This window comes from Choloepus didactylus, chromosome 2, assembly GCF_015220235.1.
Source record: "Choloepus didactylus isolate mChoDid1 chromosome 2, mChoDid1.pri, whole genome shotgun sequence".
NCBI classification, from domain to species: Eukaryota; Metazoa; Chordata; class Mammalia; order Pilosa; family Megalonychidae; genus Choloepus; species Choloepus didactylus.
In genome coordinates this window covers 106595120-106611673 of record NC_051308.1, presented here as the reverse complement: position 1 = coordinate 106611673, position 16554 = coordinate 106595120, and the positions used below count along the sequence as shown (strand labels likewise).

General features: G+C 37.1%; 1 protein-coding gene across 1 annotated transcript in view; it reads right to left on the bottom strand.

The window, feature by feature from the left end:
• The window catches only part of SPTA1 (spectrin alpha, erythrocytic 1), a 77386-nt gene that overhangs the window by 51214 nt on the left and 9618 nt on the right, over positions 1 to 16554 (bottom strand). The window contains exons 8-18 of the mRNA XM_037825628.1: positions 15996 to 16150; positions 14939 to 15074; positions 14728 to 14829; positions 12747 to 12884; positions 12021 to 12131; positions 10637 to 10714; positions 10340 to 10495; positions 8780 to 8984; positions 6705 to 6886; positions 3483 to 3726; positions 3025 to 3147 (exon numbers count right to left, since the gene is read on the bottom strand). Coding sequence (XP_037681556.1) covers positions 3025 to 3147; positions 3483 to 3726; positions 6705 to 6886; positions 8780 to 8984; positions 10340 to 10495; positions 10637 to 10714; positions 12021 to 12131; positions 12747 to 12884; positions 14728 to 14829; positions 14939 to 15074; positions 15996 to 16150 — 1630 coding nt within the window. The remainder of the gene's footprint in view (positions 1 to 3024; positions 3148 to 3482; positions 3727 to 6704; positions 6887 to 8779; positions 8985 to 10339; positions 10496 to 10636; positions 10715 to 12020; positions 12132 to 12746; positions 12885 to 14727; positions 14830 to 14938; positions 15075 to 15995; positions 16151 to 16554) is intronic.

The following is a 16554-nucleotide window of genomic DNA, read 5'->3' as shown; positions in this document are numbered from 1 at the left end:
ACCGAGAGCAGAGAGATGAAAACGTCCCAGGATATGCTAAGCCAGGAGACCCAGATACTTTGCTGTTGCTAGGAGATACCTGGAGATGCAGACAGAAAGACGTTTGGAGATGCTAAGCTAAGAGATGAAGCCCAGAGTTTGCCCTGGACAAACTAAGAGAGATAGAAGACCAGAGATATTTTGGAGAAAGCCAATTTGAAATGCAACCCAGGAGCAAAGGATCCGTATATGCCAGCCACATGCCTTCCCAGCTGACAGAGGTGTTCCTGACACCATCGGCCATTCTTCAGTAAAGGTATCCTCTTGTTGATGCCTTAGTTTGGACACTTTTATGGCCTCAGGACTGTAAATTTGCAACCAAATAAACCCCCTTTATAAAAGTCAATCCATTTCTGGTATTTTGCATAGTGGCAGTTTTAGCAAACTGGAACAATTACATTCAGATGAGCAAAGACACTACTGGCACAGACTTCTCATCAGAAACTATGCAAGTCAAGAGACAATGCAGCAGCATCTTGAAAGTACTGAAAGAAAATGTTGATCACGAATTCTATATCCAGTGAAAATATATTTCAAAAATGAAGGCAAAATAGAGACCTTTAGAACAATAAAATCTTAGAGAATTTATGGCTAGTAGACCTGTACTACAAGAAAAGCTAAAGGAAATTCTTTAGTCAGAAGGAAAATTATACAGGTAAACATATCTGTCTACACAAAGGAATGACTAACACTGGATGTGGTAAATATATGGGTAAATATTAAAACCTTTTTTCTCATTTCTCAATCTCTATCAAAGCTAGTTGACTATTAAAAGGAAGATAATAGAAATGCATTATGGGGTTTATACACATGTAAAATTAAAATGTGTGACACCAATATCACAAACAGGAAAGGGGAGAAATGGAAATATACTGTTTAAGGATCTTGTACTTCACATAGTGGTATAATATTATATGAAAGTAGACCACAATGTACTGTAAATCCAACAGCAGTGGCTCTCCAATTTTTGCTCTTGGACTCACTTTACAATTTTAAAAACTATTGAGGATTCCAAAAAGCTTTTGCCAATATGGGTTATCTCTGTTGATGGTTACCATATCAGAAATTAAAACAGAAATTTTTAAACCAAAAGAATGTACAGGTATATATTCCATTAACCATAGGAGCAATGACGTTATCACATATCATGCAGGCTCCGGAAAAGTCCTCTATACACGCATGAAAGAATACAGTGATAAAGCAAAATACTGTATTAGCATTATTGTAAAAAATTTGACTCTTTGCATCCCCTGAAAGTGTCTCAAGGACCACAAAATGTCACCAGGCCATAATTGGGGAGCCACTGCCATAAAATAAACATACACACACATACATAACAGAGCTGTAGTTAATAAACCAATATGGAGAGAAAACAGGATCATAATAAATATGCAATTAATTTTTTAAAAGGTGGAACCTATGAACATAGAGAAAACAAATAGCAAGATCTAAATTTAAGCTCAATCATATTGATGATTGCATTAACTGTAAATGATATAAATGAGCCAATTAAAAGTAAGAGATCATGTGATTGCGCAAAATAAAAGCAAAGCCTAACTATATACTGTATATAAGAAATCTGCTATCAATATGGAGAAACAGACTACAAGTGAAAGGATGAAGAAAAGTGTTCATTGCAAACACTAATCAAAAGAAAGCTGGAGTAGCAAACAAGGACTATTACAAAGGATAAGAGAGATATTTCACATTCTTAAAGATTTAAATTCATGAAGAAGACATAACAATCCCAAATGTATATGCACCTAATACAGAGTTTCAAAATACATGAAACAAAAACTGGAAGGAAAAATAAACAAATCCACAATGACAGTTGGAGGTTTTGATCAAAAAAAAATATATATAAGGTGAGTGTAGTAACACTGGACTCCCAAACAAACATGTATAGGTTGACTCAATGAGCTGGGATCTGGTTTGCTCAGCAGTCTAAATGTTAACTTATATCTTTGTAAGCTGGATATTAGATGGCAGAAATTTATTCTTCAATGATTAGAGAGAAAATCCTAATGTAATCTATATTGCTTATACTATACCTGGCCTATGATATTCAGTTCTGAACATCATATTCAAGCAATAGGAGTCTCTGAATATGGTAGACTAGGATGAGAGAGGCATTGAAACTATGTAAAGTGATAAATTTAAAGAAATGGGACTGTTTGTCACAAAGACAATAAGGCATTAGGAACCTGAGAGCTGTCTTCAAAAATGCGGAAGCTACCACAAGGTAAAAGGACCTGACTTCACATGCTCTAACATGGATGAACCCTGAAGACATCATGTTGAATGAAATAAATGGAAAACAAAAAGACAGTTACTGTATGAACACTCATATGAAATACCTAGAATAAGCAAATTCATAGAGAAAGATAGTAGGTTGCAGGTTACCAGGGTTTGAGGGTGAGGGAAAGAATGGGTTATTATTTAAAGGGTGCAGAGTCTCTGTTTGAGGTGAAAAAAAGTTGGGGTAATTGATGTTGGTGATGGTGGCATAATATTGTGAATGTTATTAATAAATATCACTGAATTGTATACCTGAAAGTGATTAAAATGGGATATTTTGAGTTGTATATATGTTACTACAATCAAAAAGTTAAATATATATATAAATAAATTTTATAGGATAAAAAGATAAAAAAGATCTGAGTTATTTTATGACACTTCAGAGTTTAAATTTTGAATTCTGTAACTTCTACAGAGTAATATATTGATGATTAGGGTAAAAGTATTTTCTTTTTAGCAATTTCAGTTTTTCAAAAAAATAAACTTTTTCATGAGGTAGAGGGATTCTTATACAAACAAAACTATTTCAAATATGTTAGAAATGTCCAAAGGGAATTTCTGCATTGGGTGGGAAGATGGATCAGATACCTTTAAATTCCCTTGAGGTTCTAAGATTCCACAAACTTCTTCCCAGTCAGCGGACTGGCATACTGATGATTTGGCCAGCCCAATCTGAACCATACATACCTTCATTTACCATCTTGTTTCCCTTCTCTGTTATCACTTGGATGCGTGGCTCATGGCTCAAAATGTCAGCCAGGATGACTTCGTGCCTGTTAAGAAGATTCTTGGAGGCAATCAGGTCCTTGCCTACAAATAAAAGGGATTTCAAAATCTGGGGTTATCCTTAAACTGGATATATGGCATGAGCAGCAAAATTGTGTATGCTCTAGCTCTTTACAGAAGCCCTGAATTCATGGCTTTGCTTATGTCTGGTTTTAGGAAGTTAATTCTTCAATATCAATTTTAAAAAACCACCACCACCAACAATTCTTCCAGTGGAGGACTGGACAAATTTTTATGAGCCTGTGGGCAAAGAGCTGAGAACAAACTCTCTACCCTCTCGCTGTATCCCAGATCTCTCAAACTATTTGAAGACACCATTGGTACTCTGTTTACGGCCAGCCTGCTCAAACTGTACTAACCAACATAGGTGGAAGCTGCAGAGGGTTCAGTTTCTTGGATCCAGGCTTCCTCATCCTCTGTGTCTCTGCAGATCAGCAGCAGTTGGAGGATGTCAATGAGCTTCTTTTTCCGGGTGGCCAGTGGCTCCTTTAGGGCTTCAAACCGGGACACCAAGGACTCCTGCCTTGCTCGTATATCCCCAGCATCAGGATGGCCTGCTTCTTCAAAATATGCAGCCAGATCTGTGAGGGTGTCCACCTGATCCTGAGGGAGAAATAGGAATGGGTGTCAGGAATTTACTAGGAAGAGATTGGGTTTGGGAGTGGGATGAGGGCATGTGGAAGGATCCACTCCCATATATACTGTTAGGATCTCTAATTAAATTAGTGAAAAAGAGTGGCTGGGGTAGCCATATGAGAACCACTACATCGAGGTAAGAGCTATTTGTAGGGTAGTAGTTCTCAAACCATATTTCAGAAAAGATAAAATATTTAGAGGGATTCTCCAAGGAAATCAGATAAATCAGCACTGCAGAAGCTTAACTATTTGAGAATGTTGATAAATTATGGCCACAAGGAAAATAGTGGGAGAATTTTTCTATCTCATTTCCCCTTCCATCTTTTCTTTCTCTCTATCTTTAAAATGAGCCACAAATACAAATAAAATGGAAACTTCTGAGGCTTAAGTTTGTTGCATAGCAGGAACCATACCTATGGGTTGAAATGTGATGTTAAAAAAAGTCAGAAAATGTTAGATCCTCAGAAAGAGCAAAGACATTGCCTTGCCACTATCTACTTGTGTGAATTTGAACTAATAGAAGTCCCCAACTGGACCATAGCTGAAAAAAGAAGAGAACAGAAACAGGATGTTTATTTGTTTGTTTTGTTTGTTTGTTTTTTGTTTGTTTTTTAAGCTCAGTTTTATTGAGATATATTCATATACCATACAATCATCCATGGTGTACAATCAACTGTTCACAGTATCATCTTATAGTTGTGCATTCATCACCCCAATCTATTTTTGAACATTTTTCTTACACCAGAAAGAATCATAATCAGAATAAAAAATAAAAATAAAAAAGAACATCCAAGTCACCCCCGCCTCCCATCCCAGCCTATTTTTCATTTAGTTTTTGCCCCATTTTCTACTCATCCATCCATACACTGGACAAAGGGATTGTGATCCACAGGGTTTTCACAATCACACTGTCATCCTTTCTAAGCTACATTGTTATACAATTGTCTTCAAGAGTCAAGGCTACTGGGTTGGAGTTTGGTAGTTTCAGGTATTTATCTCTAGCTATTCCAATATATAAAAACCTAAAAAGTGTTATCTATATAGTGCATAAGAATGTCCACCAGAGTGACCTCTCAAATCCATTTGAAATCTCTCAGCCACTGAAGCTTTATTTTGAGAACAGGATTTTGAAGGGTATTCCTAGAAATAAAATTTTGGTTGTTAGCCCATATGGTAAAAGAGGTTTAAGAAATGCATTCCATCTTCACAAGTGATGTCACCCATAAATACCTGGTAGAACTGCAGTACCCAGGTTTTTTTGTTTGTTGATTTTTGTTTGTTTGTCTCTAGGGGGAAGGGAGTATTGAATGGTCCATGAGAGAAGTTCTTCAAAAAGCAATGGAACAGCAGGCATTGGTTTTACTTATTCTACTTTGTGATCTAGTGCACAAAGTGTTGAGTTTGATCTATCTCTTCTCAATTTGGAACATAACATTTGCAATCAATAGCTTCTTTAAACATATACCTATTTCTCTGTAAGAATGAAAGGCTTCATAAAGAATTAAAGCCAAAGTATCTTGCTCCCCAACAGTTCTCATCTCTTAGGTTGCTTTGTCTTTGGAAAACAACTTCATGTAATAAAGTGATTTTCAATCATCATCATCATCATCATCATCATCATCATCATCACTGATCAACTGTACTGTTTGAAAATGACCAATGAAGTGGAACATGTCTCAGACTAAGGAGATGGGATATATGGCTTCTTTTCTTGATTTTCACTTAATTGTCATGTTATCTTGGGAAATTTCTTTCACCCATTTTGATTTTAATTTCCTCATCTATCAAAATGAGGACTTGGGACTAGAGGATTTTTGATGAAATTTTCCAACTTTAACCTTTAGCATTTAAATTTCCTTTGCAAACATTATATCTTAGCCTCCAATCCCACTAGGAAAACCAATTCCTAGCAATTGGCTGTCCTACCTTTTCCAAATAGGATCACATACTCCAATTTCTTAAGTGTTGACACGTTTACTGTTCACCAAACCTTATCTTTTCCTGCTTTCAAAAATCTGTTCCAAACTCTCTTCTCCCATTAGACTTCAAAGCCATCTTTACATGGTTTTGCTCCCTGTAGCCTTTTACTTTATTTAGAGCCCCATCAAACTATTCTTAAGGCTTAGACTTTTTCTTTCTGTTTTCTGCATATTATTGTTTATTATTATGTCTTTTCCCTTGACCAGAAGTGACCAAAGAACAGACATCATAAATGTGTATTTCAACAATGTAGATCAGTAGGCCTTTAAGGAGAACAGCAGAATCTATCTTATAAATGAGCCAGGACTTCTAGAATAAGAAATTGAGTCAACTGGAATTGGATTCCCACTGAAGTCTCCAGAAACTCACATACAGTATATTTGCTCTAGAGACTTACTGAATAAATCCACTTTGAATAAGTCTGGTAGAAAGTCGGTGGGGAAGGGAGAACCCTGAAGCCAGGAGTCTAGACATCTGCATGATAGTCCTAGCCGTACTGTTAATTTTCTCTATGGCATTGGGGAAGTCGCTTTCCTGAGCTTCATTTTTTCTTCACTAAAAAAATGGGCTCAGGATATTTTCAAGTTTTGAATCACAAAATACGAGAACAGAAAGAGGCACATTTATCCCAAACTCTTTTTTTACAGGTGGGAATATTGAGGTCAGGAAAGGTGAAACAACCTACCAAAGGTCATATAACTAGTAAGTGACGAAACTATATATAGAACCTACTTCTCTGGATTGAGGGAACAGTGTTATATTTAGAAGAGTGAACAAAGTTCTGGAAGAAGACACTGGACACCAAGGAGAATGGCTGGGTTAGAGGAGATATTGGGAAGATGCAGCTGACAAATTGAAAAATTTGAATTTTTGCCTTTGAGTCTTTCCCCTTGGCATTATTTCTTATTGATGAGCTCAGTGCATATACCTATTGCCCACAATCAGCCAAAAAGCTAGCAACAAACCTGACGAGCAGCCACAGCAGACTCGAGGAGGTCATGTTTTCTGAGTAGATTCTGGACATCTGCCAGGCCTTTCCCATAATACTCGGAGGTAGCTTGCCACCCCACCTCCTCCAGCCAGCGCTTCAGATCTTCTGCATTATTTTCAAATTGCAGCTGCTGGTTAGCTTCATGCAACTGGGTCCCTGAGAGAAGAAATTAAGTATAAGATATTAGGTACCATAGCTTCTCCTCTCTACACTGTAATATATCCTACCTTAACTAAGGAGTAATACATTTTGATATTCCAAAGGAAAGAAATGATAGCTATGTCACATGTGATGGTACATGAAATCACTTTAAACGGTAATTGTTTTTAATATAGTAAAGTTCTCAAAGCAAAGCTAAACAACAAATTATTATTTCCTAGTGAGGCAGAGAAACATTGTATTAAATTTTAACCATCTAAGGTATTTTCATAGCGTTTGTTGCACTCTATTTAACCTCTTCTTCAAAGGATTCAACCTCAAACATTGCACTTTACAAGAGATGTGGAGAACGCAGGATTGGCTCCATTTAAACTTTGAATTGTCTTTTTATAAATGTCTTCCTCTGAACTCCACCATAGCCCCTATTAGTGTCTGTCCTTCCCCATTAACCATGCCCCATAATTTTCTCTTTCAGAAAATCTTCTTTGATTATCCACACTGTCTTCAGCCAAATTCTTTATTCTATGATCTTAAAGAAATGATTTGAATTACTCCCACTAAGCAATTTCTGTGTCTCCTGATGGTGGGGGATTATGGAGTAGCAGCAGAGACCTCCTATTACAGTCAAGTTGGATGTTTTTTCCACCAAACCCAAAATCAAGATAACATTAGACCAAATTAGTATAATGCATCTTTTCTGTAACCAGGGAGAGTCATGTCTATAGACCATTTTCATGACATGAGGATGACTGAAAGGGGAAACTCATTATTTGATTACCAACATTTGATTAATTCTCCAAAGTAATAGGTAAGATTAAGTGTAAGTAGAGAGTTATATTACATTCAAATGGACATATATAGATTTTCTAGGAGTTCACCACAGAGCCTGAATACTTTCAGACAGGTGAAAAAAGCAAAAAGTCCTCAACTCCTACTTCAAAGAATAAAATATTTTAGGAACACTGCATATGGCACCAACAACCTTTTTTTTTTTTTTAAAGTCCTTTTATTGAGATATATTCACATATCATGCAGTCGTACAAAACAAATTGTACATTCAATTGTTCACAGCACCATTACATAGTTGTGCATTCATCACCAAAATCAATCCCTGACACTTTCATTACTACACACACAAAAATAACAAGAACAAAAATTAAAGTGAAAAAGAGTAATTAAAGTGAAAAAGAGCAATTAAAGTGAAAAAGAGCAATTAAAGTAGAAAAGAACACTGGGTGCCTTTGTTTGTTTGTTTGTTTGTTTTCCTTCCCCCATTTTTCTACTCATCCATCCATAAATTAGACAAAGGGGAGTGTGGTCCATATGGCTTTCCCAATCACATTGTCACCCCTCATAAGCTACATTTTTATACAATCGTCTTCAAGATTCAAGGGTCCTGGGTTGTAGTTTGATAGTTTCAGGTATTTACTACTAGCTACTCCAATTCACTAGAACCTAAAAAGGGTGTCAACAACCTATTAATGTCTAATTTGATAATCTGGATCATAATATGTTTGTCTATAGAATCAAAATATGTAAAAACTAATTTAAGGGCATTAGTTTTAGTTACTAACCAACACTGAATCCATGGTTCCTGAATATTTAAGAGAAAGAAAAAATAGGAGAAAAGAGAAAAAACAAAAGTAATTTAAGATTTTAAAAAATTGCACGTATGAAGAAAACATAAAATTACGTTAATATACACTGTGTTCAATTTAGATTGGTTTTTAATAACTTCTTCACCAACAAGATGGAAGACAAAGGGGAAAACAGCAAATAGGTACTATCTCTTCTTGAAGAGGCTAGAAGGTGAACTTGTGGTGGTGAAGATGAAAGAGGTAGTTTTCAGAATATAGGAATTGGCCTTTCACCAAAACCTTGGTGTCTAACCTTTCTGTGCTGTAGCATCCAGCAATTCCTTCCAGAGGGTGGCAACCTCATGCACACGAGCAGCCACGTCGTCAGAGGCATAGTGATTGCCCTCAATCATCTCCTGACCAGTTTGCTCCAAGTTGTTGAGCAGGAGCTTATTAGCTGCCAACTCTTTTTCAAAGACTTGCTGCTTTTGAACACGGCTCTTTAAGTTCTGTGTATCCTGAGACAAGACGAAAATATAAAAGGAAACCATTACTTAAAGAATGAAGGGTAGAAATTTTGAGGACAGGGGGTTATTCTCACTCTAAGTCTAACTGAATCAAGGAAAGGATACAAGAAAAGGCTGCCCTAGTTCAAATACTGAGCCAGGAAATGCTTGAGAAATTCATGTCACCAACCCCTCCTTCTATGCACAAGGCAGACATGGCTAATCAACTCCGGCATTTATGTCTACTGAGCTTGGATATAGCTGAAGATTCTTTTGAATATGGTATCCAACACAAACAGTAATAGTCTGTCATTGCTGTCATGAAAAATGGAAATTATCTATCCCTAACCTAGTACATGAACCATCCTTCCATGTGTCTCACAGGGAAGATCTGATTATCCCATATACAGTGGAACCATAACTCTTCTAGAGAACAAAAACACACAGTACCTAGTATCACAGAATGAAATATAAAGACAGAAGCTTGAAGATCTATAGAGAAATAAGAATAGAAGGGTGAGAGGTATACATTTCAGACTTAATACCTGGATAAATATCTTAAATACTGCAAAGACACAATGGCTTAAGGCTAATTCTACTCTTGACTGTATATGTTAATGTTTGTAAATATATTTGTGCATATGTAATGTTTCATATTATATAACATTTATGAGTACAAAATATGTGTTTGGCATAACCCTAAGGAAGAGAAATTTTGGGCTCAGAGACAATTCAGTATTTTCCCAAAGTTATACAATCTGAAAAAGAGGGACAAGAATTCAAGCACAGGGTCACGTTCTCCAGAGTTCTTGCCTCTAACCACTACATTAAACCATTTTCTAAATAACTGGGTAACTTTAGGCAAATCAGTGCCCACTCAGATCCCCATTTTCCTCATCTATAAAATGAGGAGTTGCTCCCTTCCAACTACAAAACTGTATAAGTCCATATTAAACCAAACCCTTAGACTACTTTTGGGTTCTGTCTGGTTCAATAAATTTGAATGTATCATTGGGATTATATACAACATTTCTGTACTATGATAGTGCACAGGGAAACAGAAGAGATGACAAAGGGACAAAAAGCAGTTCAATGAAGAGTAGTGTTTCCCTTCCCCCATTCTGTTAAGGATATTTGGAAGTTGTGCCTGAGAAAAGGGGTGAGTAACAGCAGGGTATTAGAAAACGAGTATCTAGAATCTCATCTTTTAACTAGCCACATAGTTTAGGGAACTCATTTCCTTTCTCTGAGCCTGTCTCCTCATCTATAAAATCAGTGTTACAAGATAAATTGCCACAGCTCCAAGACTATAATTCCATAAAACTAAGTTCTGATGAATATGTCTAAGACCTGAACACCCTGCCTACCTTGTAATCTTCATCATCTGCCAACTTTTTCTTCTTGTTGATCCAGTTCTTTAAGTCATCTGAGTCCTGATACAGTTGCTGCAGAAGCAACGAATCCCTCAGCATTCTGCATCGATCTGCAGCCCTTTCACGAAGGGCATCCCGTCGGGCCAACAGCTACAAAAAACCATGAGCAATATCACTGTCAGCAAAAGAAAATACGACACCTGAGTTTCACCGCCCATCCTGGTCACCATGTCCCCAACACTGAACCCCATGCAGAGTCAGGCAGATATGCATCTGTGCCCTTGAACATACCGCATCTCGGATAGCAGCGATGTTCCGTGAATCGTAATGGTCATTGTCAATCAGTTTGCTTGCAGTCCTGTCTAAGTTCTGAAAAAAATGAGTGATTTGTCCTTAGTGGCCTGTAAGTGAGTGGCCACGTATTAGGCAGATGTTTAAAGAAGAAGCATGGTAATATCAAAAGAGCACAGGTTGAGGGTGTGAAGATCTAGGTCCTAGTTCTGATTTCTGTTTTAAATTTTATTTTAAAATGTATACCTTAGGCAAGCCAATTACTTTCTCTGTACCACATTTTTTTTCATTTAGTTTACTTAACAATTCTGATGTCATTACAAGCTGAATATTTGAACTAGTCTTAAACCTTTAAGAGAATGATATAGTCATGTCCAGTGGCCAATTTATGTACATATATATGTATTTATGCAAATACATATGTTTGTATGCTTGTATTTATGTATCCATCCATCCATACATATATACATCTATATCTACATTTACATCTATATACCTAGATACATGCAGTCAAAAATTGTAGAGGTGATTTGTACTCATATTCATCCACAAACCCCTCAAATTGCTAGAACTCAGAATAGATGAATTGATTGGGAATAGAGAAATGAGATACAATAAGCAATAGCACATTAAAAACTATAAAGTTTTTATACGTTTACCTTTTATGAGTGAGCATCAATAGGACAGACATGTGGATTAACAAAGGACCCTATTAAGCCCTGCTTATTGAAGATTTTCAGTGAAGGTTTGGGATTTGATTGTTGTTGCTATTGTTTGTAGTAGTGTTGGTGGTGACATATGTGAATTTAAAGCCATCACTATCCTAGAAGACAGCCAAAGGCATACAATATATTGAATCTAAGACTTCTTCTTTAGAATACTCTGAGCTTTGCTTATATACTGGCCAATTTTCTTGGACATTATAAATATAGTAGCATTAGATGAAAAGCACAAGGATGAAAAAAGGGATAATAAAAAGAAAAGAGTAGATATTTATATATTACTGAGAAGAATAAACTAAGTATAGATATTATTAGAAAAGGAAAAACTAAAGAGCAATCTAACACATTTCAATGATTCTATATTGAATATGGATCCAATAGTTTCTATCTACACTAAAGAAAAAAACAAGGCATAATCATGGACATCATCGGAAAGAAATGAATGGACTGACATCCTCAGAAGCATTCCAAATATTCTTTATGGAATGAGAAATATATTAACAAAATGGGTATGAGACTAATTTTCTGAATGATTTCTCCTTTAAGAATAATCCTCATGTGAGGTCTGGTAGTTACAGGAGTGGTTCTCTCTAGGGACAGGTATACGATATGATTTATTTAAAAAATGAAGTCTAATGCCCAAATTAAGACCAACTTCTTACTGTTATCTTCTGTTCCTGAGCAGTAAAGGCTTCCTCAAAGTCTTCATGCTTCTGAAGAAGCTCTTGTACACTGCCCAGGGAGTTTCCCAGGTCCTCGTTCTCCAGGAAGGCCTGCAGAATACAAAAAGACAAATTCCAAATATCCTTCATTGGTGAGAAACAGTCCTCTTTGAATACCTCTGAGACAAGGACTAAGAAGGGAGGTGAGGGGGTAGAGAGCCATGTGGAAGGTAGTGTAAAGTGGAGAGAGGTGATAGTTAGAGACAAAGCAGCACAAGTTTAAAATCTCATTCCCATTCCCCTCAGGCACTTTCTCAGCTATGTCTCTGGGTCTGCCAACATAGCATTTTCACAGCCAGTCTAGGTACTATCCTAAGCTCTCAAAGCTGCCCCAAGAGGACCAGTCACCTCTTCCAGGAAATCTTCCCAGATTAACCCTGCCTGAATCTTATCACAATTTTCTCTTTCTGATTCTTTAACAGTTTGATATTCATTTTTGCCACATGTTCAGTTGTGAAAACAGCCTTTTTGCTTTGTTCTTAAGTATTTTTCTATACATTTGTCTATGAGGGAACTGTAGGGTTCTTGTAGAGAGGGACCCTCTCTCTTTTCCTGAATCAACCTTCATTTCCCAGGAAAAGCTTTGGCCCACAAAAGTTGATGTGAGGGTGCTGGCAGTAGTCATGGTGGTAAATGTGGGGTGGAATAAATGATTTCTGGAGTTACCTCTTGTCTGCTCATCCAACTGTCCACTTGCTCACTGTCTCGATAGAAGAGGTGTAAATCCAAACACTGCTCATACTGACGCTGACGCTGGTCCCAGAGTTTCAGCAGGGCAGCCCAGCTGTTGGCAAGGGTTACCATCTTTGGAAAGGAAGAGATAATGTATCAGGAAGATATTTAATTGCTGTTATTTATCCTACATTTACTGAGAATCTAATAAATGCAAAGGTTTCTACAGAATACAAAGATTAACAGGAAATGGGCTTTTCTCTTAAAGCTCTAAAATCTAAGCAAATAACTGCAGTGTAGGAAAAATTGGATAAATCTTAAAAAAAGGTACAAAGCACATGTATAAAGAAAGAATAAAATATTAATTCTGATTAGAAAAACCAGGAAACAGATCTTAACGTGGGAATGATTTTACCAAAGAGTGGGGTAGGGGGTGTAGGAGATAGGGTTCAGCATCGTAAAATGACATAACACTATTGGTAAATTGTATTATTGAAACTCCAAATAATAGATTATAGAATACATTCCAGAGAAAAGTGCACTCTCCAGACAGGTTGAACATTTGACGAAGTTCAAGTTCACAGAACACTTAAAATTCCAGACTGAGACATTTGCATTTTATTCTGGAAACAAGAATCATCAAAGAAAGAAAAAGTAACATTCTCAAACCCTTAAAAGCCTTTGTTTCACCTCAAGCATCTGCCCAGGAAATTCTAGCTGCTATTGTGTTAATTCCATAAAAAAGGCAGTATAAATTCTCAAGATCCCAGGATAACAGGTCAAGTTTGCAAGTATTTAGGATCCTACTATTCCTTTTGAGGAAAATTGTTAATAATAAAAATCCATGTTATAATGTTTTCACCAAGTTCTGGGAGAGTTCAAACATAAGTTATCTCACCCTCACCCGTCATGCAGCACTAGACACTGTACTTGGAATCCAGTGAGCTGCAAGTCTGCAAATCTTAATTTGAGTCTCATCCTAAAGAGCACCTGTGACTCTGAGACTGAAGCACAATCTTTCTGGGTCAGGGGGCTGACGTGGACTCCCATGATCCAGGAAGTTAGCATAGTGGTAGATCTGAGTTCTTCATTCAGTGGAATTCTGAGTGTTTTAATGCTTTCCAGTTACTTACTTTAAATTTGAGACATACAAGATGTAGCAAAAGCAGTTTGATTTCAGTTTGCATAAAGGAGAGAGGAAAATGTGCAGGTGTGAACCATGTGCCAGGCACTGTTCTAGGCACTATGAGACCCAAAGATTTATGGGATTCAGTCCTAACAGAATTTACATTATAGTGATGAGCATGACAAAGTGATAAAGCAGGATATACGGACTAGGTAAACTGGAAAGGAGGTTTCAAATTAGGTGGGAGTCAGGGGGTTGATGAAACAAAGGCACTGAGGCAAGGAAGCACAAATCATAGCCTGAGAATTTCAGGTGACTCAAGTCAGCTAAAGCACAACATTTGAAAGAGAGCAGTGTGAAAGTTGGGTCCATATTATTAACATGTTTAGATGACTCTGTTCTCTTCCCATTTGGAGACTACCATTTTATTAAGGGATTAAGTGAGGACCAAATATATAATCACAATTATTGCTGACAGGGCAATGCAGGAATGAGACACGGACACAAAGCTAAGAATTAAGGGAGCAGGGGGCCCACTTGCATCTCGTGCTAAGTGGATGACAATGCAGCCTTGCTCCAGCTATTTATTTCAGAAGATCAGGTATATATGCTAAAGGTGCTCGGGTGGGGGAGAGCCCACCAGATACTTATGTTTACATCAGGTACATACAATCTAGGTTTAAGACAATGGTAGTCACAAGACACACATCTTTACAGGGCGGGCCTGCATGGCATTCTATGCAGGCCTGCAGCTCAGCGTTCTAAGCCACCACCCCAGATATGCCTCAGGCAACATGGAAGACTCAGTTCCCCACACACAATCCCACAAAGTGTGTTCAGCTGGATTACCTGTTCCCGAACTTCATCGGAGGCTTCATGGTTGGCATCCAGCAGGGCTTGACCAGTCTCATCAACAGATTGAAATCGTTCATTGTAAGAGTCAATCTCATGCTGTGACCACAAGACAAAAGGAATCAAATTGCAGCAGAAAGTTTCTGGCTTTCTTGGCATTGAACCAGGTCACCACCCTCCTCGTAATAGGGAGACGTTTCTTCAGTACCTTATGCTGCTGATGCCTGTCCAGTAGGGCTTCCCCACTAGCCACATCCTCTGGCAGCTCATCAGCATTGATCAGAGCAGTCTTCTCCCTCATCCAGCCTGAGAGCTCCTCATAATCTGATAAGAAGCGCTGGTACCTGTTGGAAAAGTGAGTGGGAAGTAAGGGTACTGGAATTAGGATTAAGAGCACCTCATGTATCACAGCTCATCCTTAATCTCACAAATTAACAAAGTTACCTGTTCAAAAAAATTAAATGCTCATCACTTGGTTTTAAATCCCAAGATAAACACTATTTTCTGTTGATTTAATGACTAGCCATAAGAATTAACTTCAGAAATGATGCCCAGTTATCAGTTTATTTGAAAGTGTTGAAACTACAGGCATGAAATAATTCTAGATTTATTCTGATGCTCTGCAGCTTCAAACCTATTTCAGCTCCTTAGCTTAGTCCAGGATTTAATTTGTGGTTTTTTTTTAAATTAGAGAAATTGTGGTTTTGCAGAGCAATCAAGCATAAAATACAGGATTTCCATTTTCCACCTTGTTATTAACAATTTGCATTGGTGTGGAACATTTGTTACAATTGATGAAAACACATTTTTATAATTGTATTATTAAGCGTAGCCCATAGGTCAATTTAGGGTCACTGTGTAGTGCAGTTCCATGGATTTTTTTTTTTTTTTAATTTTTTTCTGTTAACATTTTTTACAACTTAACATTCCTCTTTTAACCACATTAAGGTATGTATTGCAAAGGTTTTTTCAGGTGCTTTTCCAGCTTCAAGGGCCACTTCATAGAATCCTACAACCATACAAACAGGAAAAGTCAGCAGGGAAAACAGGGAAAGATGGATGGGAAGGATAAATGGATTCTCAGGGTTTTATCAGCCTGCAAAGGAATTCCCTTGGCAAATTAAAACTAAAAGGGCAGGGAGGGGGACTGGACCTCTATCATTATTATTATTATTGTACACCATTCATTCTTTTATTTTTGCTTTTAATATTCTATCCAGGCCCTACAGAGATAAATAGAACAACAGAGAGGAAGGATTTCCCACCAATAGGAAGCCTGCAGCTTTGCGTATCGGTTGGTAGCCAAGGCACGAATGTGCTCCCAGTTGGAAATTAGATCCTCTTTCATCTGCTGAATCTCAGGTGCCTCAGAAGGATGAGAAAGCTTCAGCTTGTCTGCTTTGGCACATAACTCCTTCACCTTTGAGATGAAAAAGAAACCTAGTAGGAAATCCAAGCACCCTTACTCCTCCTGACAAAGTTTTGTGGGAGGGTTTTTACAAAACAATAATATGATAATTTATTAATATAGACTTACAATGACATTTATATTAATATATGAATATCTTATATTAATTATAATAATTTACCTTGTACTTTTTGTCTCACATTGTGCTAAGTGCTTCACATGCATGTTCTTATTTAATATCTTCATCTAATTCTTCATTTAATAATACTAAGAGGTAGATATTATTCTATTCCTCTTTTACTTATGTGAAAACTGAGAGGTAAGGTATTTTCTTTTCTAAATGTCTTTCTGCTAGTAAGTATTAGAAGGAAGGTTTAGATCCAACTGTTACCTTCACCACCTTTCTATACTGTTTT